The following is a 24,293-nucleotide window of genomic DNA, read 5'->3' as shown; positions in this document are numbered from 1 at the left end:
GCAGAAACGGAAGAACATCATCAAAAATGAGTCCTCTCTGGGGCAATTTTTTTCCTTGGATGCTTATGTGTGCAAATCAGAGATTTCTATAGGGCTTAAATACCCATGTATCCCTGGGTTTAATTTCACAGTGGTTCTCTCTGTGCTAACATATGATTTTGGTAAATACCACCTTTGGATATAAATAGGACTCTGGACCCACATGTTGGCTGAGTCTCCAGCGGCAGGAATGGGCTGCATTGAGTCACCTTCTCCCTAAATGTCTCATCCTGGAGTCCATGGCCTGGGCCTGCAGGTGGAGAGCTGGGTTTGAGGGAAGCAGGTTCCTGTGAGTTTTAACAATAGCATCCTGCACAGGACCACACAGCTATGAATGGAGGATCCAGCTCCTGGGAAGCCAGCCCCCCTGGTTTCTAGAAACATCATTTAATGGCCAGTGGTGCATAGGGCCCCTGTTCCAGAGAGAGAGAGAGAGAGAGAGAGAGAGAGAGAGAGAGAGAGAGAGAGAGAGAGAGAGAGAGAGAGAGAGAGAGAGAGAGAGAGAGAGAGAGAGAGAGAGAGAGAGCGAGCAGGGGGATGAGGAGGAGGAAGAAAAGGAGAAGGAGGAGGAGGAGGAGGAGGAGGAGGAGGAGGAGGAGGAGGGAGGGAGGGAGAGGGCATGCACATGTGTGACCATACTCATCATTGCTGCATGGTGGTGTTGTGATGACTGGTCTCCATTCCATGTAAGGGATGCTCCGCTGGACAGAGAACAGGCTGAAGACATGTGCGCTTGTTCAGGACAATTTTCATTGGTGATACAGCTGGACCCAGAGGAGCCAAGGGCCTGCCAGTGTTCACACAGCAAACAGCTGTCAAGCTATGGGAATAGCAGCCGCTGAGACTGTGTTTGTGCAGAGGGCTCTCTCTCTTCCACTCATGCATTTGCTCGCTCTACTCAGTTTTCCACAAGCCTTGCCTCAGTCGGCTCTTCACACTCACATTTGCTCAGCCAAGCTCTGCATGCTCCCAAGGAAGAATGCTGCCTGCTTCTTCCCCATGCCCACCTCTCTGTGCTTTGTGATGGAGTCAGACCCAGTGATCAGAGAGGGGGTGTGTGTGTGTGTGGCTAGATTCTCAACCCAAACGGGTTGTATTGGCTTGTGACATGAAGCTTGACTGGCCTTGTGCTACCCAGATCCCGTCCCCCGAACTTATCCTTTCTTCATTACATGTGCCATTGTCCTGGGGCTGCTCACCAGGATGCCCTGTGTTCTTCCGGCTAGCCAGCTATGGTTGGGTGTGACCTGACGCCAGGGCTTTTGTTCACAGCCTACCACAGATCATTCATCACCGAGTGGTTACCCAGCTGACAGAGGAAGCCCCGGCCCCAGGCTGCTTCACCATGTACTGAGTTCACCTTCCAGGCTCCCCTCGTTTTTCTCAGCTGCCCGACACCTTTCTGATCGATGAACCTAACTTGAGGCAGCGTTTAGGACTTGCAGCCCGGGTTTCCTGGTGATGCAGACAGAAGCTCAGGCAGACAGTGGGGTGATATTTCTCAAAGCCTTCCTCCAAGCACCACGGTGTGGGGCACCTCTTTTCTATCACTACCTGTGCTGGCCCTCATGTGTGTGTGTGGGGGAATCCTGGGGCTGCTGGGAGGCAGGGGAGAGACAGAAACCTACCCTCAGCCAGTCCATGCTCTTTGTTCTTGTGTGAGAAACTCCTAACTGCTAATTCAATTGGCTCCCAAAATGCCTTGCTGTAGTATCCTCTCATTTCCCTTCCGTATCAAATTGAGAAATGGCTCAGGCTGTCTTTTCTGACTGATGCTCAGCCCATTGTTAAAAGGCAATAAATCAGAGCTTTTCTTAACAGGATTTTGGGCTTGGCATTTTCAACTCCCCTCCCTTCAGCTTAAGTTGGGTTAACATGGCATCTTTTAGAAATCAAACCGAAAATTAGCCAATGACAAACTTGTATTTGACAGCTGAATGGCCGCTGGAGATTCCAAAGGACGTACAAACAGCCATACAGGGGGAAGCCAAGGGTTGACGGTGAAAGAATTTCCCTACACTCCTACAGTGTGGATGGAAATGGTAGAGGTGAGGTGTGGTGCTCTGTCCACCTGGCTCCTCAGCCTCAGTTTCCTTCAATTTAACCTAGTAGCTAAGAGGCTATTACCCTCACAAGGGGTGGGTTTTTGCCTGGTTTAGGCGGTGCAGGAACTTGCCAGATGGGTACTATGGTCCAGCACTGCCCCCTGGTGGACACCTATGCTCTGACGCACAGGGTGCTGGCAGATGGGTGCTTTCAGGATGGTTAGCTGTGGGCATGGCCTCTGGGTTTGGGAGAAATGGCCATGTTAGCCTGCTGAGACACACTTTAGCCGCTGTTGTTCTTGCTCACTCGTGGGACACGTGCTCATTATTAATTCACTTACTACTGTCCACAGAGACATTTTCCTGGCTGAAATGATGACGAATGGACACAGTCCTTGCTCTAGCCTCATAGGATCATTGGACCCATAGATAGATGGCCACTGCGCAAAGAGATTGGACACCACTAGCCAATCCTGGAGCAGGAGTGGCGCTGTAGTTCGGAGGTAGAATGTCCCTAAAGACCCATGTGGAAAGGCTTGGTCCCCAGTTCAGGGCACTATTGACCAATCAGTGCTAATCCTGACACCAAGTGCACCCAGGTCTTTCCCTGGCCATGGTGACCAGAAGGGCACCCAAGGAGAGCTAGTTTAGAGGGTGGGGCCTTCTGGGAGGAGTGAGCATGTGGAACCGCCATCCTTAGCTAACCCTCGTGCTCCCCAGTTATTCAGGAACACTGTGTGGGTTGAGCTCACTCAGGGCCAGGTGGGCCATGGGTATCAGGACAGTTGGAGGAGCATCCTGAGAGCAGGAGCCCAGCAGAGACAGCACTCAGTGTTCATAGGGAAGGACAGAGCCAAAATTGGTGAAGTGTGGGTGTTGGGCCTGAAGATCCTGGTGCTCATAGCTCCTAGATCTCAGTGGCCTGGGGTGGGCTAGCTGGTGCAGGGTTTGGACAGGAAGCCAAAGGGAGAGCTCCTCCCCCACCCATGCAGGTAGAAAGGAATCGGGCTTCACTTTATCAGTCTGGCCCCTGGGACCCACGTCTGTCCTTCCGTCCTCTCAGGATGGGGTTCCCACCCTGTCTCAGCCCCCAGGAGGCAGCAGGCCGGGTACTAAGAGATAGGAGGTAGGAAACGCTTCTCTGGCCCAGCCTTGTAATTAGACCCTTCAATTGCAATTACTTTTGCAATTAGCTCAGCTGGTAATTGGAACAGGGAGGTGGTAATTTCTGTCCTTCATGGAAGCTCCCTCTGAATTGGGCTTTACTTATCTGTCTAGGATGCTGGGTAGTGCTCTAGGGAGCACTCAACTCTTGGGAGCAGCTCTGAGAGCACAGCCTTGGCCTTGGCACAGTCGGAAGTACGAAGATTTTCCTGAGTCCCCAAACTGGGACCTAGGTCATGGTGAGCAGTAGCTTCATGAGCTTCTCAGCAGAGGGCAAATCTACTCTTGGGCTTTGGAAAGGCAACATTCCAGCCACCTCAAGTCATGAACCAGGCCAGTGTAAGAAGGCAGCTTCTACAATAGCCTATACTTCCGGTATTTGTGTTCTGGTACTCTCTCTGAGTGTAGGGTGGTGTAGTGACTTGCTTTGAATCATTAGAACGTGAAAAGTTGTTGTAATATTTGTCCCCAGGGTCTCTGTGTTAGAAACTTAATGTCCAAGTTCACATGCCAATGGTCTTTGGAGGCAGGACATTTGGGAGGCAATAAGGGTTGATTGAAGTAGGAGGGCAGGCAGGAGGGCGGGCAGGAGGGGGGCCTCCACGGTCCTATTGCAGCTTTCTAAGGAGAGGGGGGGCTGAGCTAGGAAGCTTGCTTGCTCTTGCCATATGATACCGTGTGATGTCATGTTAGGATGCAGCCAGGGTCCTCACTGTTGGATAGTGTCCTGCTTCTTAGACTTGCCAGTCTTTTGTGCATGACCAAACATCCTCCTCTTCCTCATGAACTGCCTATCTGTGCAGCAGTGCATCACCGAGATGAAGGCTGCAGAGCAGGGAAGAGCTCCCCACCATTTCATTCCACTTTTAGAAACAGCAAAAACTCCTGTGACGCGAGGCAATAGGAATGTGGGGATTTCCCCCTTCCCAGCAAGCAGTCCTGCAGATTCTGCAGCAGGCATGGCAGCTGCCTTTAATTCAGGACTGACACGGTCTTTTTCCGAGGGAGTGGTAGCTACTGCAGGCTGAGCTCTTAGCCCCGAGACCAACCCCCACTTCAGATGCCAGTCTTGGGCACAGACTGTGGCCTGAGCCCCTGAGAGACTGGCTGCAGGCTGGATTTTCATGGTCACACCTCTGTGCTTGATGACTTTGTTAATGGGGCTTATATAATTCAGGAAGACATGTTTACTAGCTTGTTACCTGCTGGTGAGCAGCAGACGGAGCGATGGGCAGGACAAGGCATGAAGAGAGGGACTGGGGGCTTCAGGTGTCCCCTCCACGGCGTCTACACAGACTCGGATCTGGAAACCCCACAACCATGTCTTTTTTTTTTTTTTTTTTGAGATTTCATTACTCAGGCATGATTGCATGCATCATGAAGCATCAGTGAAAAGAATTTAACCTTCAGTCTCTTTCCCTTCCTCGCCAGAGGCTGGGGAAGGGGCTGAAAGTCATGGCTCGGTCTTTTTAGTGACTAGTACCCATCCTGAAGTCATGGCCTCTGGATACCAGTCATTTATTGGCATACAAAAGCTATCCTTACTAATCCCCCAAAGCCATGGGTTTTAGGTGCTCTGTGTCAGGAAACAGATGAAAGTTAAACGCATACTTCACCATGTCACGGTAGCTTACAGTCAGGGTTCTCCAGTGGGGCAGGACCTGTAGGATGAAAGTGCAGTACAAAGGGGGCTCAGTGGATTGGCTCCCACAATACAGCTGGAACAGGTCCACAAAGGCTGTCCATACCCTGTAGAAGCTGAGAACACGACAGGAGCTCACTCCACAAGGCTGGATGCCTCAGCATTGCCAATCTGGCACCAAAGACCTGGAGGATCCTGGAGAACTACTGGTATTTCAGGTTGTGTTGGAAGCCCAAAGAAATTCAATTCTGAAGTCAGCAAAGGACAATCGCAGCTGCAGCAGCCGCAGCGGCAGCGACAGCAGCAACAGCAGAGCGTATGAACTCAACTAGCAAGACACAAAGACAGGCAGGCAAAGAACAACATTTTTTTTTAATTCACATTTAAAAAGGGTCTTCCCATTTCAATAATTTCAACAAACCTAGTCAAGGCTCCCTTACAAGGGTACTCAGAGGACCTGACTCATAGTGGTTCTAGATCTTGCCAGGCGACAGCCAACAGTCACCATCACAGTTTCTAAGTTTGGAGCTTTCATCCTTTCTAGTCATCTCTTCATGATCGCTCTGCTTCCCCCTCTGATAAAACAAGCTGCCATGTGGAGGAATCTTTGCCAAGGAAACAAGAATGGTCCCTGAGTGAGAGTCACTGAGACGCAGAATCCCTTAGCCATAGCCTTTGAGAAGGTGACCAACAACCATTGACTGAGTTTGGTAGCCAAGCAGCCCTGCCCTCACCAAGCTGGGAGGTGGGACTGTAGCCCCAGAGGTGAGGTTGAATATAGCTGCCTCCTCCGAGAACTCGGGGCACAAAAAACACCTGAGCAGGTGCAAGACTATTGCCATGTGTGTTAGTTTAAGCTGCTACACTTTCAGCGACTAATCTGTTGGTCAGACAGCACTGTAGAACTGGCATACAAGTGATTGAATGTGCTCTATTCTCTGACCTCACAAATATACAGCTGTACTTCAACATCATGGAAGTTTAGTTTTAGAATCTCCCTAAACAAAAATGCAAATTACCTATATAAAATGGTGTCGTGTTTGCATATAATCTCTTTAATCCTTCCATATACTTTAAGTAGCCTTTATGTAATTTATAATTTGCTATCCAATGTAGGTGTATGAAGATAACTGTCACACTGTCTTGCTTAGGGAATAGTGATGATAGAAATGTTTGTATGTCAGGAGTCATTTCCCCCCTAAAATTACAGGAACCATCACCCTAGGGGGTCTGCAGAGAACCCCACACCCAATTAACTTATCTGTTAGCGGAACCCGCCTCACATTCCAGCTATCCAGGGAACTAGGTGTGGCAACTTGTGACTTCTGGCCTACCCGTCCGAATGTAACCTAGCTACGTGACCAGAACCATGCGGCGAGATCCCGTGCCCTGCCCCCCATTCCTTACCATATATAAACTGTAACCCGTCCCTAATAAATGGAGGCTTTGACAAATCTGCTTGGCCTTCTTCTTCTGTCCTAGCTCATTCCCTTCCAGGTAGCACCCCTCCGTGACCCTGGAATAACTGATTGCAGGGTGGGTTACAAACCCCTAGACTGAGTAACCCACCCCAACGCAATCGACATTTGTATGTTTTCAGTAGACAAATTATACTTTTTTTCAGATATATTTTTCAAAAGGCTTTGATCATGGGTTGGTTGAATCCTTGGATGCAGAATCTCAAGATATGGGTCCCCATTGCACTGTCAAAACTAACCTGGAAATCTAGGTTTATGTTTAATATCATTGGGCTTCTTAGGTTCTGCACCAGAACATAGAAGATGAGGGGAGCTGGACCACGGTATGAAGCTATCTCCCCTCTCTTTCTATCTTGGCTCCATCCAATGTATCTCAGGTCTTACACACGTCTAAGAGTGAAAACTTCTTTCATATGTCCCTTGTGTCTAGCCATGTACACATCATCAGTATGGCTCACTGTGGAGCTGGGTCTGGGGAAAGGCCCAGACAGCCCCAGACTTGGGTTTTAGTACTGTTCTTGAATTCAAAAGCCCTAGTTTTGGAAGCTTGGTTCTCAGGAAGTGATGAGAACTTGGTTCCTAGGTGATGTCACTGCAAAGTAATGAGAACTTATAGAGATAGAGTTTGGTTAGAAAATGTCAAGTCATTAGGCACAATCAGTGAAGGAAAGATGGGGACATTGACTGTTCTCTTTTGCTTCCTGGACATGAAGTGATTGGTTTTGCTTTGTCATGTCTTGGCAATGGGGCCAACCAACCATTAACTGGGGTCTCCAAAATTGTGAGTCTAAACAAACCTTTCTCTTAGTGAACTGATTATCTCAGATATTTTGTTATCAGAACAGCATGGCAACTAGTGAATAACATTTGGTTTAGGAAATCTTACGCCCCATTTCCTGCAAGTGTGGCTTACAAAGGGGTAAAGCTGAATCCCAAGGACATTTGACCAATGAGGAGCAGTTGGAGGCAAGGATGAAAAGCAGGATCCTTCTTGCTTGGGTCTGAGGATGGCCATGGAGGGCCCCTTGTTCTAACCATAAGGTACCCCCAGTGACATACCAGACAAAAACATACCTTACAAAACAGCCTCAGAGAGACTGTTGGTATTGTGACAGATACCCAAGAGACATAGTCTTAAGAATAAAGGGTTAATTTTGACTCATGGTTTTCAGACTAAAGTCAGCTAGATCCACGGCTTTGGGTCAGGAGTCAGGGAAGAGGATCATGGCAATGGAGTCAGTGGGAAGATGTGGTTGACTTCATGGCAGCCAGGGCTCAGAGGGGGTGATCACACTCGGTCAAATTCACCTCTCGCTCCCTCCAGCTCTCCCTGGACCACCCTCGTATCTCTTCTCCCAACTTCTTTTTCTTCCTCTGTAACCCACTGAGTCCCGTTAGCGTCCATACAGTCATGGGTGTGGGGCCGCGCACAATCGACTAGGACTCACACTCCACAGACAAGTGGCCCTCCTTCTCTTAGCACCCATAAGCCGTCAACAGCTACTCAAGGGTCTCTTGTGCTCCTCCACCATCCTTTCTGAAACGTTGACAGTCTTGATCTTGTGCTGGCAACCTTAACTGCGGCTAAGTTAGTTAGTGCAACGGTCCTGCCACGTCTGGAAGGCTGAAGGGGAAAGAGGAATAGGAGGAGGAAATGTGGAGAGAGATAATTAACATTAAAGATATTTAGAAAAGTGATTAGAAAGCATACTATTGTGTATATTTCATATATACATATGTGTCCATATTTTACACGGAGGATAACACTTCTGACAGAAGCTTTAGGTGCCAAATAAAAAGCCCAGTGTTAGGTATGGGACACCTCCCCTCCAGGTGTGGGACGCGTCCCCTCCAGGTATGGGACACCTCCCCTCCAGGTGTGGGATACCTCCCCTCCAGGTATGGGACACCTCCCCTCCAGGTGTGGGACACCTCCCCTCCAGGTGGGTGATACCTTCCCTCCAGGTGTGGGACACCTCCCTTCCAGGTGTGGGATACCTCCCTCCAGTTTTTGGTTGACCAAGGAGGTCCTTGAGACTCCAAAAAAAAAAAAAAATTACAGGTTATTGCCATTTTCTCTAGGTTGCTCACAAGAACTTCACGGTAGGACCCTGTTGCTGGAGATGCCACACACTTTGGTCACAAGACTTGAAGAAATCGAGCTGGAAATGTTCTGGAAGCTTCCTCCCCAGTGCGTTGCTTTCATAACAACTGCTGACTGCTGGAAGAGAAAAGTCAAATGGCTTATCCAGATGTGAACCCTTCAAGCTCCCATAACGACAGGACAAGATACACCCATGGGTGCAGTAGTGGCCCAACTGTCTTCTGTTTGCATTTAAGGATATCTCTATCGGGTGAAACTCATGCCTGGTACTGTAAATCTGGCCAAGAACCCTGATTAGGGAGCTGACACCTTAGGGGTGAACCTATTATTACTATTTTACCAAATGGACAAATAAAACTGCCTTCTAAATACATATCTCGGCACTCATAGATTAGTGCAGCTCTCAGACTCCATCAGAGAAGCCTTCTCTGTACAGTGGACTGCGGTTAACACAGAGGCTCCCAACTGGTCGACGTACAGGGGACAACTGCCTGTGGAGGTCCAAGGACACCGCTCTTGACTTCTCAGTTGGTGAGGAAGATGAGCCTCAAAGGAAAGCCCGTCTTTCCCTAATAGCATGTTCATTCTATCGGACACCATCCAATACTTCATCGGTTAGGTATGGGGTTTCAGCCGAGAGGGACTATTAATACCGGGATCATTAAAAGTTCACAGAATGGTTTGCAGAGCTGGGCTGGCTGGAAGCTGTGGCTGCCCTTAAAGGCCCATGCCTGGCTTTGACCTTGAACCAGAAAGAGCCACACTGCTATCTAAGCCTCCACCTTTGGTGTAGAAGGCACAATTAATTGTTCTGAGCCTCAGGTGGAGCAATGCTAAGCCATGTGTCTGCAGCTCAGGTCACAGGAGACCTGGAGGGCCCCGAGACCGGGAGGGCTGTGCAGGTGTTTGATATTTGCATCTGGTCTGAGCAGGAGGGCTTCACAGGAGAGGACAGGGTTGAAATGTGAGCGGGCGCTCGCTGGTTGGGCAGACCTGACTGAGAACTAGCCACCAGATCGGGAAGTGAACAGAACAGAACACCCGCAGTCTCAACACAGCCTGAACATCGCCTTCCTTGCTAACAACATGCCGACTTTGTTTTCTGACGATGCTGGCCTGGAGGAAGAAGGATGGGTGGGCTGGATCTTGAGAAATCCAGGATTTTCAGTTCCCCCCATTGGGGGGGCAGGTTCCCATTCTATTTAAATCGGGTAAACATTTAGACAACCTTGAGATCCGATGATGCCGTGGCTTAGCAGTTCCGAGTCTCAGCTCAGCTCTTCCTCCTCCTACTCTTCCCCTCTGGATCTTAATTTTAGTTTTTCAAGAGAGAACACAAGACGCTGATAGAGAATTTTTTTTAAAGGGCCACAAAATTGCAAAATCAAACTCAATCAATGTTTATATTCAAACGTGCTCTGCAAACACCAATATTTTACCAGCTGGTGATGTTCAACTGAATTCAAAACTGAGGAGGTCATTTCAGACGGGTTAGGAAGCATTATCCTGTGTTGATAAGTGAGCGCTCCCAAGCTAGCAAGTCCTTGAAGACAGGATCCTTGCCAACTGTCCAGCCCCAGGAGTTTTTAAACCTGGAAATGTACTATGTTTAGTGACATGTGAAACTATTATTGACTTCAATGTGAGGTGACTTTTAAATTAAATATTTACTAGCAAAGCTTACCAGGTAGACGTTGGATGCCTTGCCTGTTTTATCCTGTCTTTGATCTTGGTAATAATGGTCACTCCTACTTTCCAGATGGGGAAATTGAAATGCACACAGACAAGTGACAGGTCTCCCAGGCTTTCTTAGAACCTCGGCTGGAGTCAGAACACAGTTCTCTGGGTTTTGAAGAGAAGCAAGGTGTGGGATTCTCTTTGGCCGTGACTCCAGTCCTGGGGTTTGCATATTTTATCTTGAGCCGATGTGGAAGTCGGCTCTGTAAACTGTGATGTTCTGAGCCTGATAGCAGCTGCCCAGTCAGGAGGGTGTTCTCAACTGCTGTCCCCGTGGCTCCGGGACTGCTTTTGGGGTGGTTCTGGCCAAGGACAAGCTGGTTATACTTTCTTGTCCTACATCTGCTTTCCGTAGCTGATTAAATTGGCAGTTATAAATGATCAAAATGAAAATTAGGATGTAAGGAAAAGTAGTGGTTTTAAGAAGTCATGGCCTTGTAGATGTGGAGATGAGAATTTTTCCTCAGGACCTATCCCTTGCACCTTGGAATGACCCCAGTTACTGACGGGTGAAGGGATTTCACAGGGCACAGACAAAACCCAACACAAACTAGGACCTTCAACTCCTAAGTATTTCCTTGTTAGGTCCTCAGAGCCCGTTGTCACCAGGATAGTAGAAGGGGACTATCAGGATCCTGTGACTATATCACAGGAAAGGGATCACAGGGATGCCACAGACTGTGGTGACAGATTTGGGGGAGGCAGGGATTGCGCTCATTTTCTTCCTTAAGATTTTAGGATATCAAGATGGGGTTGCTGCAGGGCAAGGGTTTGACCACATCTTAGAAACAGTGCTAGAGAATGGTGCTAAGTGTGTGGCTACATTTGTGTCCATTTTACATCCCATAAGAATGGCTCACAGACCATGCCTCCTCTGCTACCTGAGGGATTCTGTATATCAGAAGTGCGGTAGTGGGGGTGAGGTTCAGTATTAAACCCGTGTCTAGTATACGTGAGGCGCTGGGTTCAATCCACACTACCATAACAAAGAACAAAGGTGTCTACGGAAAATATCTCATATTAAAAATACTTTTGCAGGTTGGTGAAGTGGCTCAGCGGCCAAGGCACTTGCCACCCAGTCTGACAACATGGTAGGAGAGAACCAACGTCTGCAAACTGCCTTCCGGTCTCCACTGGAGCTCCGTGGAATCCTCCCCTACACATTTTAAAAGGTAAAAGTGATTTTTATGTAACTGGACTAAGCCATGCTTGACAAGTTATGTTTTGCAGTTATTAAATCATGTACTTTGGGGAGTTCTAAAGAATCATCTTTTGGTTCTTAGGATTTTTTTTTTCATTCTTTGGAAGCTCCTATGCCCCAAATTTTTGTGGACTTATGGTGTCTAATGAATAAATGGTCTGGCCACCAGGTGGCGCCCCATCTACCAGCTGTTCCTAGAACCCAAGATTGCTGTCCAAAATCTAACCTGTAACTCATACAAATGTAAAGTCTATACGTGACACTTCTGACTTGTTCTGCTGGGGACAGCCAGGAGCAGGCTAGTTCACAGTAAGGCTGGATGAAATACTATTTAGAGATTCTGTTTGCTGAGTTAGATACTGACTTGCTAGTGTCGCATAGACAACAGACTATCACATTGTGTGTTATCCTTCTCCTTGAACAGATAACTGATCATCTTTCTTGCCCCTGAGGGAAACCATCTTAGAGTTTCTATTGCTGTGAAGAGACACCATAACCACAGCAACTCTTATAAAAAAAACACACACACATTAAATTGAGATAGCAGCTACAGTTTCAGAGGTTCAGTCTATTACCTAACATAAGGACATGGCACCACGCAGACAGACATGGTGCTGGAGAGGTGGCCAAGAGTCGTACTTCTTGCAGGCAACAGGAAGTGGTTTGTCTCACTGGGCGTGGCTTGCACATAGGACATCTCTAGAGAGGCCGTTGTGTGAAGCTGTGAAGGTGAAGCCATGTTTATTTAGACTCATGGATTTAGAGGGTTTTGTCTATTGTTTTGGGCATGAGATGGGGCAAAGCATCTTCCTGGGAGGGGTGCAGAGGCAGAGCTGCTCACTGTACAGTAAGTGTATTCATCTGTGGCTTTATCCCCGGAAGGAGTTAGCATTCTCATGATCAAATCACTTTTCAAAACACCATCAGCTGGTGGCCAAACATACCCTTAGGGGACATTTTTAGATTCAAATTCTAATAAATACCATGTATGCCCTTCTGTTGGGTTGCTGTTCTAAGGGACACAGTCTCATTTCAGTTCTGAGAATTCTCTGACAGATTGTAATCATCCGTATTTTACACCGGAGGAACCTGATGTGCTGAGCAGTTGAGGATCTGGAGTTCAATGCCAGCCATGCACTACAACCCATCAACTTTGGGATGTTTGGGAGACACAGTGAGGAGAAAATGGGGATCGGGAGCTAGGTAGTTAGGGGTCTATGGATGCCTTTATGAGTTGGTTTGAATGAGATGTCCCCCATAGTCTTGGACATTTGAATTCTTTCTTTACTAAGAATACAGTGTTCTGCCAGAAGAGGGCACCAGATCCCATTATGGATGGTTGTGAACAACCATGTGGCTGCTGGGGATTGAACTCAGGACCTCTGGAAGAACAGTCAGTGCTCTTAACCTCTGAGCCATCTCTCCAGCCCGACATTTGAATTCTTGGACCCAGTTGGTGGTTCTGTTTGGTTAAGTTTAAGAGGTGTGGCTTTGTTGGAGGAAGTATGCTACTGGGGTTAGCTTTGAAGTTTCAAAGCCTTGTGCCATTTCCAGCTTGTTTTCTCTGCTTTACGCTTGCAGTTTGAGATGTGCGGGCTCAGCTCTCAGCTTCCAGCTTAGCCACAGGTCTACCCGCTGCTGTGTTGTTCCCACCATTACGGACCCTGACCTCTGAAACTGTGGGCCCACATCAACTCTTTTTCTCTAAGTTGCCTTCGTTGTGATGTTTTATCACAGGAGTAGAAGTGACAAGACACATGATCAGACCCAACCTAGGGCCCTGGCTGCAGAGGTCGGAGGGCCAGGAAGCGCTGTGGCTCACACTTGACCTCCAGAGAAAGCCTTCTCAGGATGGAATTGCTCGCATCCTGTGCTCTCACTCCTTCCCCAGTGCACACAGAGGGTATCAGGCAGTGCTGGGGGGGGCTCCTCTGTGAACGCCCACCCCCATTTCCTGGTAGAGGTGCTCCCAGGACAGCAGCAACAGCAATGAATCAGAAGCCAAGAGCCAGGAGAAATCTGGCCAGATGTGGCGTGGAGAAAGTCAGTGTTGCTGTATAGTTTCATTTCCACATTGTCAGTCTCTGAGCTCTCTCTTTTCTCTCTCACTTGTCATCCTTCTTTCTCAGACAGCCTTCATCTGCCCCCTCCACCTCCACTTCCTTTGTCCCTTCTGTCTTCATCCAACTGTACAGCATTTATTCTATATCTGATATTATGCTGATAGTTTTACAAATATGAACTCAATTTAGTGCTGTTAATAAAAATCCAGATTTGTATACCCTTCTGAAAAAAAATCTAGATCCACCATTCCCCATAGCGGCCTTGTTCCACTGTCCAGCAGTTTCTGCAGTATCTCTGCCTGCAGTGGCAGTGTTGTTAGTGTATTGTGGAGGGCAGGGCAGGGGCATGGATGAATAACAGGGACCTTGATCATAAATCGCTGATGTCATCCTTCTTCTTAGTCTATGCCAGTGAACGTGGGTGGTCGCTGTAGGTATGCGAATCTGCCAGGGCCGTGTCTGATTTGTCCTTGTGAAGGAGGGATGCAGAAGGATGGGAAATAATGAGCTATTTTGATTTGATTGTTCATCTCTCCATCTCAGTTCCACATGGAGAATGGATTTATTTGCTCAGTCTGTGGACTGACCATGAACTTGCTTTTGTTAGTAATGTATTTGCTCAGAACCTTGAAATGAGCACCTGCTTCTGGGGTTGTTGTTTTGTGCCCTGTCATTCTCAAGACAGTATGCGTGGATGGACCCCTAGGTCCTAGAAGAGGCTAAGAGACACATGGAGGGAAGTCGGACTATCCTCTCTCGGTTAGTCAAACCTTCAGACTCAGGAGCAATTCAGTGTTTACTGTCATATACTGCAAACACAGCCATACCCTCATCAAGCAAGGCAGTGCACTGCAGAGTGCTGACTGCTCACCCTGGCGATCCGATGGCCGAGGAGGAGCTGCATCCCTTGACTGCCACCCAGGATCACCAGAAGGGACCCCATTGTAGCTGTCTAACCTGGGGCAAGATGGCAGTTATGACTACAACATGTGTGTCACCCTCACCATGAAGAGAGAAAACTAAGTAGAGCCAATGTAAGCCAGGGGCTGTCCGTGTCCTGCGGTAAGTGTGCACCGCAGCCCCGACAAGGAAACACTGACAGATTATCAGCATCCCATTGCTTACACATAAAAATCATTACCAGTGACTCAGTGTCCGTGAGTAGGCAGACAGATGCATAAGCCAGGGGACAAGCTCCCGTGGCTAAGAATAATGAGGGAGACCTTAGTGTTGCTGTTCTGGTTGGATTACGAAGACGTAGTGTTGAATTCACGTCCTTACATATGCTGCAACTTTGGTGATTAAAACAGAAAAATAATCAAATTTAATTAAACGCTGTGCTGAAATCTGAGGCTATCGCTTCATCAAAAATTTATTAGGGAAAAAGATGAGGGTGGGGGTTTGCTAAATGAGCCTCATTTTTCTTTATGGTACTATAATATTTTAGTGTATGTGTTCTTTTATTTCTCATGTTTTTAATTGAAATAGAACAACATCACTTCCCCTCCCTCTCCTCCCTTCCACTCCAAGTCTCCCCCCACTCTCAAGCGAACAGCCTCTTTCACTTTGATTATTATTGCTACCTAATATAGAGATATATGTATATATGTGCATGCCAAATACAGATAAATGCAGCCTGCTGAGTCTGCTTCTGCTGGTGGTGTACATGTAGTTTCAGGAATGACAAGTCTACATTGACAACCACTAAGGGTCATCCTCAGGAGAGGCTAATTCTATGGGTGGGGCCCTAAACTTCCCCCTTCCCATGTTGATCTGTCCATTGATATTGCCACGTCCCCCATCCTGTTCACACAGCCACTTCTGTTTTTAAGAGCCTATCTCTGGAATCACTTAAGACCTTAAAAACAACTTCAAATTATAAATCAGAAAAGACAGATTGCTGACAAGCAGGCTCGAGCTGTGAGCTCAACTGTGCTGTTCTCTGGGCTTGTTCCCTGGTCACATTTCCCTCTTCCGGCCCCATTTTGTGGGTGCTAACTGGTGGATTTCTCATGGAGACTGCCCCTCGAAGAACAAACCTGGGTACGGAAAGGGCTCCAAGATGTCAGTTGTAAACAATGTTCAGGTTCATCTGGAATCCACAGAACCCAGAAGGCAAGTCCTTTGGGGGTCACTGTTTCTCTGGGAATCAAGCCAGGCTTATGTTGCACGTGAGATTTTAGCAAAGCCCCAGGGAGCAAAGCCCTGGTGCAGTCAGACCAGCTTCTGAGGGCAGTCACATGACAGGGTGTGAGACGCCACTGTGTCCCATGGCCTTGAACAGGGAGATTGGGGTTGTGGTGCTGACACTGGCAATGACCTCTAAATAATGAGGTGAAGGGAATTCATTCCAGCCACCAAGAAGCGACCAGTTGAGGGCTGATGAATTCTTAGTGGAATACTTGAAATTCTCATGGGAGATGTGTGTCTGTAGCGGTCATTTCTTGCTTGAATGACCCAGAGCAAACAGCCCAAGCGTGATAAACTCTCGCTCCTTATCTGTATGCTGATTGGCTGTCTCCAATGCTGGTCCCGAGGACCACAGCCAGTGGGCTGAGTGGAAACGGGCCTCTGGGTATTCTGAAAGGTTCGTATTCTTTGCCAGCTCAGCTGAGGTAGGGCTCTAAATGATTCCCTGTGTCTGGGCTCCTCAGCAGATCCCCAACACCAATCGTGTACTTTCCCGTTCTAAATCAAGATACCACATGATAAAGTTTGGGAGTATTCCCTTGTCAGGGAGGGAGAGCAGGAAGGGGGAGGGAGGGAGATACCAAGGCAGTGCTTGCTTTGACAACTTTATTGGAACATGGCAACACAGAGCATGGATTTGAAGTCCCACTGCAGCTGATCCTCTCTAGGCATCATGCACCCATTTCTGCTTCCCTGAGAAGCTCCAGAGAGCTCACACTTGCAGGAATCCTGTGAAGTGGCACATTGTCCCTGGGCACCATGGTCTTGAGCCCTGATTGTTTCCGTGGTTGGGCAGGTCCCTTTGCACTGGAGGTCTTCCGTCTCCAGTTAGTTGCACTGTGACTTATGAGACTCACCTGCCATAGAGTCCTGAGGAGACACCTAGATGGGTTTCTTGGGCTTTCAGAGGAAATTTGATCACGAGATTCAATGGTCGTCTCTGGTGGTCATCAGAACCAACGATGCCTTGAAGTTTATTGGCAGGTTAGCTCTTACAATAGTGTGGAGCATTCTTTGCACGTTCACCCAGCGAGTCTTCGCTTAACCTCTGCTATGTGTGAACACTTCTCCAGGGGGTCAGCGGGAGAAGGTCACCTGAAAGAACTCATGTGTAGGTGAGTAAGACGGTGTCTAAGGAACCACAGTCAACTGCTGCATTACAACCAAGCCAATAGCCTCTAAAGAAAGGCCCGCAGTGTGGCAAGGGCCTGGTGTAGTATGGGTCCCAAGCGACAAGGAAATGGTATTTGAGGTGAGATCTCACGATGCTGACTTTGTCCAGAGGACAAAAGAGCATTTAAGGTCATGGAAATAGCACTCTGTGTGCTTTGGTTGCTAGTAATGGTAGCTCTAAGCAAAACGAGAAGGCAAATAGGGGCAGAATTAAGAGGAGGTGGAGGACGGTGCAGGGGGAAGCTGGAGGGTCATGGAAGCTGGCAAAGCCAGGCCAATGGGTCAGTCTAGAGACGGTCCTAGCCTGCAATGGACACAATAGGGCATGCGTTTTCCCAGTCCGTCAAGGCTGTTGTGAGGAGAGCTGACTGGAGGAAGGGGCTGGGCGGGTGGGGAGGATAGGAAAGAGACCTAAGCAGCTTCTCCACTTGTTGTGTTAGAGACTTCAGCAGCTGAGTCGGGAGAAACAGGGACGGTGATTACCAGTTGGGCAGACCCGTGTGGGGGCTAAGACTCTAGAGTGTCCACCATGGGAAGCAAGGCAAAAGGAGGGACGAGGCTGACCTCAGGTTTTGAAGCTCAGGATGTGACCTTTGCTCGAGAAGGAGGACTTTAGAGAAGCAGGTGAGGGAGAAGCGTGTGGTTGTGGGCATGTTAGGGGTAAGGTACCTTTCAAGAATCCGGGCCGAGGAGAAGCATGACCCGATGCCTTGCCTACAGCTATAGGTCAGTGAATTATCTCTTCTGTTTTGTGACTGGAGTCCTGAAGGTAGATGAAGTTGCAAAGGGAGGGCCAGAGTGAGCAGTCTCAGCCCAAAGCCCCAGGGAACAGTCATATCTAATGGTTGTGTGGAGGTCAATGAGTCACAAAGAGAGCTGAAAAGTTAACGGGATATTGGGGGCCAGGAGAGGGTCTTGGAAACCCAGGGTAGCATGGTTATCTGGGGAGGTCAAGGAAGCGCTAGGGGAGAGAAACCCATAAACATCCTCATCTCTTTGGAACGCTTACCAACTCCGCCTCCTTGAGTCTCTTCGGTAGATCTCTAACTACAGAAAGGTTAGCTTTTCCATTTGTACAGAGGAGTAAAGAGCAGCCCAGAGTGGCAGAGAGTACGTCCAGGTCATGTGGCCAGCAGAAGGCAGCACTGGGTCAGCCCACACATTTGTACCCTTTGCATTTTCCTGACTTCTGCCTGTCCTTCCGGACGCAATGGACACACTTTGCCCTGCAAGTCCACTGCACACCGCTTTTTGTTCATAACAAGCACCATCAATGACTGTATTTCAGCATGGAGGGCTTCCTGGAGGCCTAAGATTTGCTAGAGGAGAGTTAGCTGAGTTGAAGGACTATCTTGACTTCTCTTTTGAGTGGCAGTGTAGTGTTGTTTCAAAAACATCATCCATCCACCTATCATTCATCCATCTACCCATCATCTCCCATCCATCCATCCTTTCATTCATCCATCCATCTTTCATCATCCACCCTTCATCCATCATCCATCCATCCACCCATCATTCATCCATTTACCCATCATCTCTCATCCATCTGTCATCCATTCATCCATCTTTCATCATCCACCCTTCATCCATCCACTCTTTATCCATCATCCACCCATTCACCTATCATCCATCTATCTACCCATCATCTATCACCCATCCATCCATCCATCCATCCATCCATCCATCCATCCATTTTTCCACACATCTACCCACTCACCAAGTACTTTCTGAGTACCTCTATCCCAGGCACGTTTTCTAGCTGAGTAGCCTGAGGTACATTCCACACTTCTCTGACTCTTGGTTTCTAGCTCTATAAAGTCTGGCCAGTGTTGCTGGTCCTAATCACATATAAAGACGTGATGAGAATCCATGTAGGCAAAATACTTAGCACTTAGTGAGGCCAGTGCTCTATAGCAACATCCTTTGCTCTGCTCAGCAGATGTGCGTGTTTTTTTACAGAAACACATCCATACATGCATGTGTGTACATCTGTCCTGCTTTTTGCTCATGTCTCCTAGAGCCAGCACCAGTGTGAGCTCTGAACCCAAGGAATTCGGCCTAGAAGAGCCCAAGCACCTGTCTGGAATCCACTCACAGGGAAACTGGTCTGTGTGTTCTGTGATGTCCCAGGCTTAGGCTGAAGTTTGTCCTCAGTGGTTTGAGGGCTTGGTCCATAGAGGCTCCAGAAGGGAGGTCCAGGTGATAGGGCCAGGATCTTGGTGTCCTGGGCAGAGTCTAGACAACCTCACAGGGCAGTGCCCTCATTTCTTCCTGTGATGGTATCCTTTCTGCCTTCTCAGATTGTAGCTCTCCCGACTGTTCCTCTGAGGTGCCTTCTGGGTATTGCCGGAGAAAACGAAGCCCCCATAGGCTCTTACAGCAGCTTAGAAGGTTATTGGAGCAGGTGGTGCAGGACAGCGCTGGTCTCCTGCAGACACAAGCACAGGTTAGAGCTGGGGTGGTATCACGGGCACACATGGGAGGGGGAACCCTCAATGAGAAAATGTCTCCATCAGATTGGCCTGTGAGCAAGTCTGTGGGGGGATTTTTCTTGATTACTAATTGCTGTAAGAAGATACAGCCTACTGTGGGTGGTATCATTTCTAGGCAGGAGGGCATGGGCTTTGTTAAAAAGCTAGTGGAACAAGCCAGAATGAGCAAGCCATTTAGCAGCTGTCCTTTGTTGGTTTCGCTTGAAGCTCCTGTCTTGAGTTATAAGGAAAGCCTTGGCTTTCTGCCATGTCACCTGTGAGCTAAAATGAACCCTCTTCTCCCCAAGTTGCTTTTAGTTATAGCTTTGGAAGAATCCAAAGCATCAGAAAGCAATGTAGAGCAGGTAGCCAATGAGACAAGTCCACGGGACCAGGAATGAGCCTGTCTGCTCTGCGTCCACTCTGCCTGGACCTGGAATAAGTAGTGTGGGGTGGCAGGGATTCTCTTCCCTGCCTAGAGTCATGCATGGGCAGCAACAAGGAGGAGCTCTCAAGAGCCTTGCCTTCAAATCCCGGCTCTGCTTCTGCATGTATGTTGACGAGGTCAGTTCTGACCCTCTGAATCTCACAAGGAGCTCCTCATCGCTACATTCCCCAATTCTGGCAAGAACCCAGTGTTATAAAAAACACCTGGATGAGCGCACTATGAGTAGGGGCCCATGTAATGTGTGCTAGCTGTGTTTGTGTCTTTTTCAAAATTCTTGCAGTGCTGGGGATGGAGCCCAGGGCTCTCAAAGTTTGCTGCCATCCAGTGGGGGCAACCAAGCTCTCTACGCCTCCTTCCATACAGAGGAGGGGGAAGAACATTGTGCCTCCCTACACACTTCTGCCTGTCACTCAATGGTGGTGGAGGCTGTAGCCGCCTGGCTTTGCAAGGCTCTGGGAACAAAGACACAGCTGGTTCCCAGCCTCCTTTGATGCGTGGCACACTCTGTCTGAGCCACTGCTAGGAACCTCCAGGTGACCCTGACTCTCTCTCCCAGTACACGGTACCTCTAACCAGACTGCCGGGTCATGCCTGTCACATTCTAGAGGGTATTGCAACCATGTGAGCAATGTACATATTTGGTCAAGCTAGCAGGGAGGTAACTGCCCTTGGAAGAATATTCTGGTGGCTCTGAGGAAGCACTTATTGCTGAAATTACTTGAGAAGCTCCCTCACACTGAGGGTAACTAGCCATTGTCCTCTGTGGAGTCAGTAATTAATTACGCAGGTAACCATGCTCGGGAGACATTACATATTCACAGTAAAATGTCAAAGGTAGAGGCAACTAAAGACAAATAAACAGCTCAAATAAATCCCTCCTCCAGCAAATCTGGCTGCTACAGAATTCAGTTATTATATATTTTTGAATGAAATACATCAACCATCCAAACGGATTCGACTTAAAGTACATCTATAATGGTTTAAGGAATGTTTAAATTAAGAACTCTAACTTCACCAGCACCTGATTTGCTTCAGCAAGTATTTCTGTTTTGTTCTGCCTACATTTTTTTATGTAGATGCTATCATGTTTTATGATTGCTTTGCTCTGCAGCTGACATTTTATTCTTGCCTCATTACCCGGAGAGAGGGCTCTCACTGAATCTGAAGTGCAGCCTTTTGGGGAGGCTGGCTGGAAACTCTGGAGGTCCGCTTGTCTCCACCCCTCAATACTGGGATTGCAAGCACCTGTGACCATGCCTGGCTTCTTAATGTGGTTCTGAGGATTCAAACTCAGGTCTGCATGCTTGTGCAGCAAGAGTTCTTAATTTTAATAACCATATTGATCTATTTCCCCCTTTGGGTTTGCTTATGAAATCCTTGACATCTCAACGTCATCAAAGTATCCCATGTTTTCCTTCTATAAGTTTATATGTTGTCCTTGTTGTGTGCAGACGCCATCCTGTGTTTGTAGAGACACTCACTAGAAGGCTTTCCATGCTCAACCCCTTCATAGTCCCGTGGCACATTTCTGTTTTGAGCCCCAACACATGGAACAAAAGAACGCTAGCTGGGCTCTAAGAGAGGACAGGGGGATGGGTGTCATTGTGGCGCCTGCCCTTCCACCTTTTAGTCGTCTCATCCTGGAAACTGCACGTTAGCTCTTCCCTGAGATCCCTACTCCTGCCGACGTGGAAGAGGTGAGCTGACCTCCTCCCTGTTGCTTTGGCTTCTTCACTGGGTTTACGATGATTGGTTTCAAGGTACTAGAACCAAGACCTAATTCAACAACAAAACTTAATCCTGAAGCTTTCACTGGAGCAGTAGGGTGGGAACCACTTTTCTGTTGGGTCTGAACAGGCAGTGGGGCAGGAGCTTGGGCCCGCTGCAGGTCATGTGGGGACACGGTAAGAATGAAGCCTGTCGGCAGCGACCTTCAACACTGGTTCTAGCCGTGCTCAAGCTACCCTTGTCCTCATGGTCTGTGAGTCAGTTACCACCTAAAATCCGTCCCTTTACACTGAACTTCCGCTAGTGGTGCATACGTGTGCAGGCTGAGAATATCCCCCAAATAAATGTTTTTTAATTAATTAATTTATTTATTAAAGATTTCTGTCTCTTCCCCACCGCGACCTCCCGTTTCCCTCCCCCAGGGCCACTGAGTGCTGTCCCCACCCCTTGGTTTCTTCTACGCCTGTCTTATGGCTGTCCAGTTGTCCCCTTTGTACATCTGTCTCTGCGGTCTCCCAGAATTACTGACTTCTTGTTTCTGCACTTGTTCCCCTGAGCTAGCCACTGCATTGCTTCCCTGTCTCCCACACTAAGCTAAGAGTGTCATAACAGCATGTGCCAGATTTTCCTTTCCTTTCACGTTTGAACAAACAATCACGTGTATTTATTCGTGTGTATTGTTGCACGGGCCATACAGCTTATGTGGAAGTCAGGGGACAATGTGCAACAGTTGGTCACTCCTTCTACAGCGTGGGACCCAGGGATCGAACTCAGATCGTCAGGCTTGGCAGCAAGCACCTCGACTCTCTGGGCCATCCTGACTGTTCATCTTCCATTCATTGCCTAGTGTCAGTGTGGGTGTTCATGCATGTGAACTGACACACGAATGTTTCAGTCAGTCTTAGACAGGCGGTGTGGGGGAGCCCCATCTGGGTAACTCTGGCAGTCAGTCCTCGTCTGCATGCTGTCTACTTCACCTCTCCCACCGTTCTGCAACAGCCTTGTCAGCAGGAACCCCAGCAGACAGTGGCAGCTGAGATGTGTGTATGCACGTGTGTGTGCATGTGTGCCTATGTGTGTGTACGTGTATATGTGTGTGGGGAGTGCTGCTGGTGCCATTTCAGCAGACATCTGAGCGATAGCTATGTCCTTGCGTGACAATGGAAGAACCAGAAACAGGGTTCCTGTGTTCTGTTTGACCAATGCTTGGGTTTGACCAATGCTGGGACCCACATGGTAGAAGGAGAGAACAAGCTCCCACAGGTTGTCCTTTGACTTCCACATGTATGCCATGGTGTACACACACATACACATGCACACAAACACACACAAATAAAATAAAGATAATGTGACTTAAAACCCCACAGAAGTGATTGACAAGAAGCAGCATGGCCCGAGTCTGTAGCTGGTTGCTGCGCTGTTTTTCTGCCTTGCTACCACAGTGGCAGGCTCTGCAAGGTGGCGTTGAGTTTTTACAGATCATGAAACTGAGGCTCCAGGTAGGTGGAGATGCCCCAAGTCCTCATCAGAGGCCAGTGTGAGCCATGTCATCTGACCCCAAAGCACACCCCTTTCCTATGACGACGTGTTGCTCCCTAGGAAGCAGACTACATGCGTGATAGGATGGTCCTCAGAGACTGCCTCAGAGACAAGATGGTTTGGGCTCAGTAACCATCCACCAGGGATTTTGAGTGACAGCACACACTGATTGACAGCTAAGGTATTGACCGAGAACAACACGTGGACCTTCGAGTGAGCAGAAAGGAAGAGGGCACGCGCTTAAGAGTGTGCAATCGTGTGTGGCTGGGTATGCACACACACACAAATGTGCGTGTCCAGAGCCTGGGAGTGTGTGTCTGGGAGTGAGAAGCAGGCTGGGCATGAGTTGTGTGAAACAGAAGCCTTTACTTGCTCTGAGGTGGGAGAATACGGGGCATTGTGTTTTCTCCTGGTACAAGGAATGCAGCAGTACCCCCAAATGTTTGGGGGTGTGGGGGCGTGGGGCTGGAGGAGGACCCGGAGATGCAGAGGGGGCAGAAAGACATCCTTTTGCCACAACAGGATGGTTCTGCCTGAGGTGTGACCTACAGGCACAGGGGCGGCTGACGGCACTGGAGCAGAGGGGGGTTGTGAATTGTCTTTCCTGGCACAGCCCACTGGCCACACTACCCCAGGCAAGTTTTCTGTGGTATTAGACTGGCCCTTCCCCAGGACTCTGCGTGGGGTTTGTGAGCACCTCAGAGCATGGGGGAAGGGAGCTTGCCCCTCTGTCGTCTGCATCTTCACTGTCCCCTAAAGGTCCATGTGCTAAAGGCTTAGTGGTTAGCCAGGTGTCTAGTGGGGTGTATCTGATGTAATTCTGGAAGTTTACTTCCTTGTATCATTTCACTTCACCCTGAGGAGGCAGACAAAGTAGCCTGCCCGTTTCATCAATAGGGAACCTCGACAAAGCCTGTCATTTGACCAGCTCTGGGACTCCAAAGCCTGGGTCCAGCGCCTGCATGTCCAAGCTGGTCTCTTTGTTCTAGACCCTACTGTGTTTTCTAGTGTCTCAATGGCATCAGCCTTGAGTTTAGCGCAGGGGTTTTCCTTCACATGGCTCCTCCTCAGATCCCTCAGAGAATTATTTCTCCTTCGTCTGTTTCCACTGACATCTTTATAGGCCAGCAATCTTTCTTCCTGTTTGGGCTTTACCCTCTGCTCTGGTCAGCTGACCACACATCCATGCAACACTTCCAGGATCCTGCTGCTGACATGGCTTTGAGGAAGTGATACCCTCAGATGTGGCTAGCGGCAGGGAAGGCCACATA

The 24,293-nt window shown here is 48.6% G+C and overlaps 1 protein-coding gene across 3 annotated transcripts in view; it reads right to left on the bottom strand.

Annotated features, from left to right (window-relative positions):
• Positions 1-16,262: 16,262 nt before the first annotated feature.
• Hrh2 (histamine receptor H2) overlaps positions 16,263-24,293 on the bottom strand; it is a 37,779-nt gene continuing 29,748 nt past the window's right edge. For 2 of the 3 annotated variants that reach the window (XM_050144457.1, XM_050144458.1), the window contains exon 3: positions 16,263-19,264. In XM_050144457.1, the coding sequence (XP_050000414.1) occupies positions 19,072-19,264 (193 nt within the window). In that variant the 3' untranslated portion in view covers positions 16,263-19,071. The remainder of the gene's footprint in view (positions 19,265-24,293) is intronic. The other variant, XR_007592134.1, reaches the window with a different exon arrangement.

Source organism: Alexandromys fortis, unplaced genomic scaffold (assembly GCF_014885135.2).
Source record: "Alexandromys fortis isolate MF-2015 unplaced genomic scaffold, M_Fortis_MF-2015_v1.1 scaffold_1, whole genome shotgun sequence".
Classification (NCBI taxonomy): Eukaryota; Metazoa; Chordata; class Mammalia; order Rodentia; family Cricetidae; genus Alexandromys; species Alexandromys fortis.
This window is presented reverse-complemented; position numbering and strand designations above follow the sequence as displayed.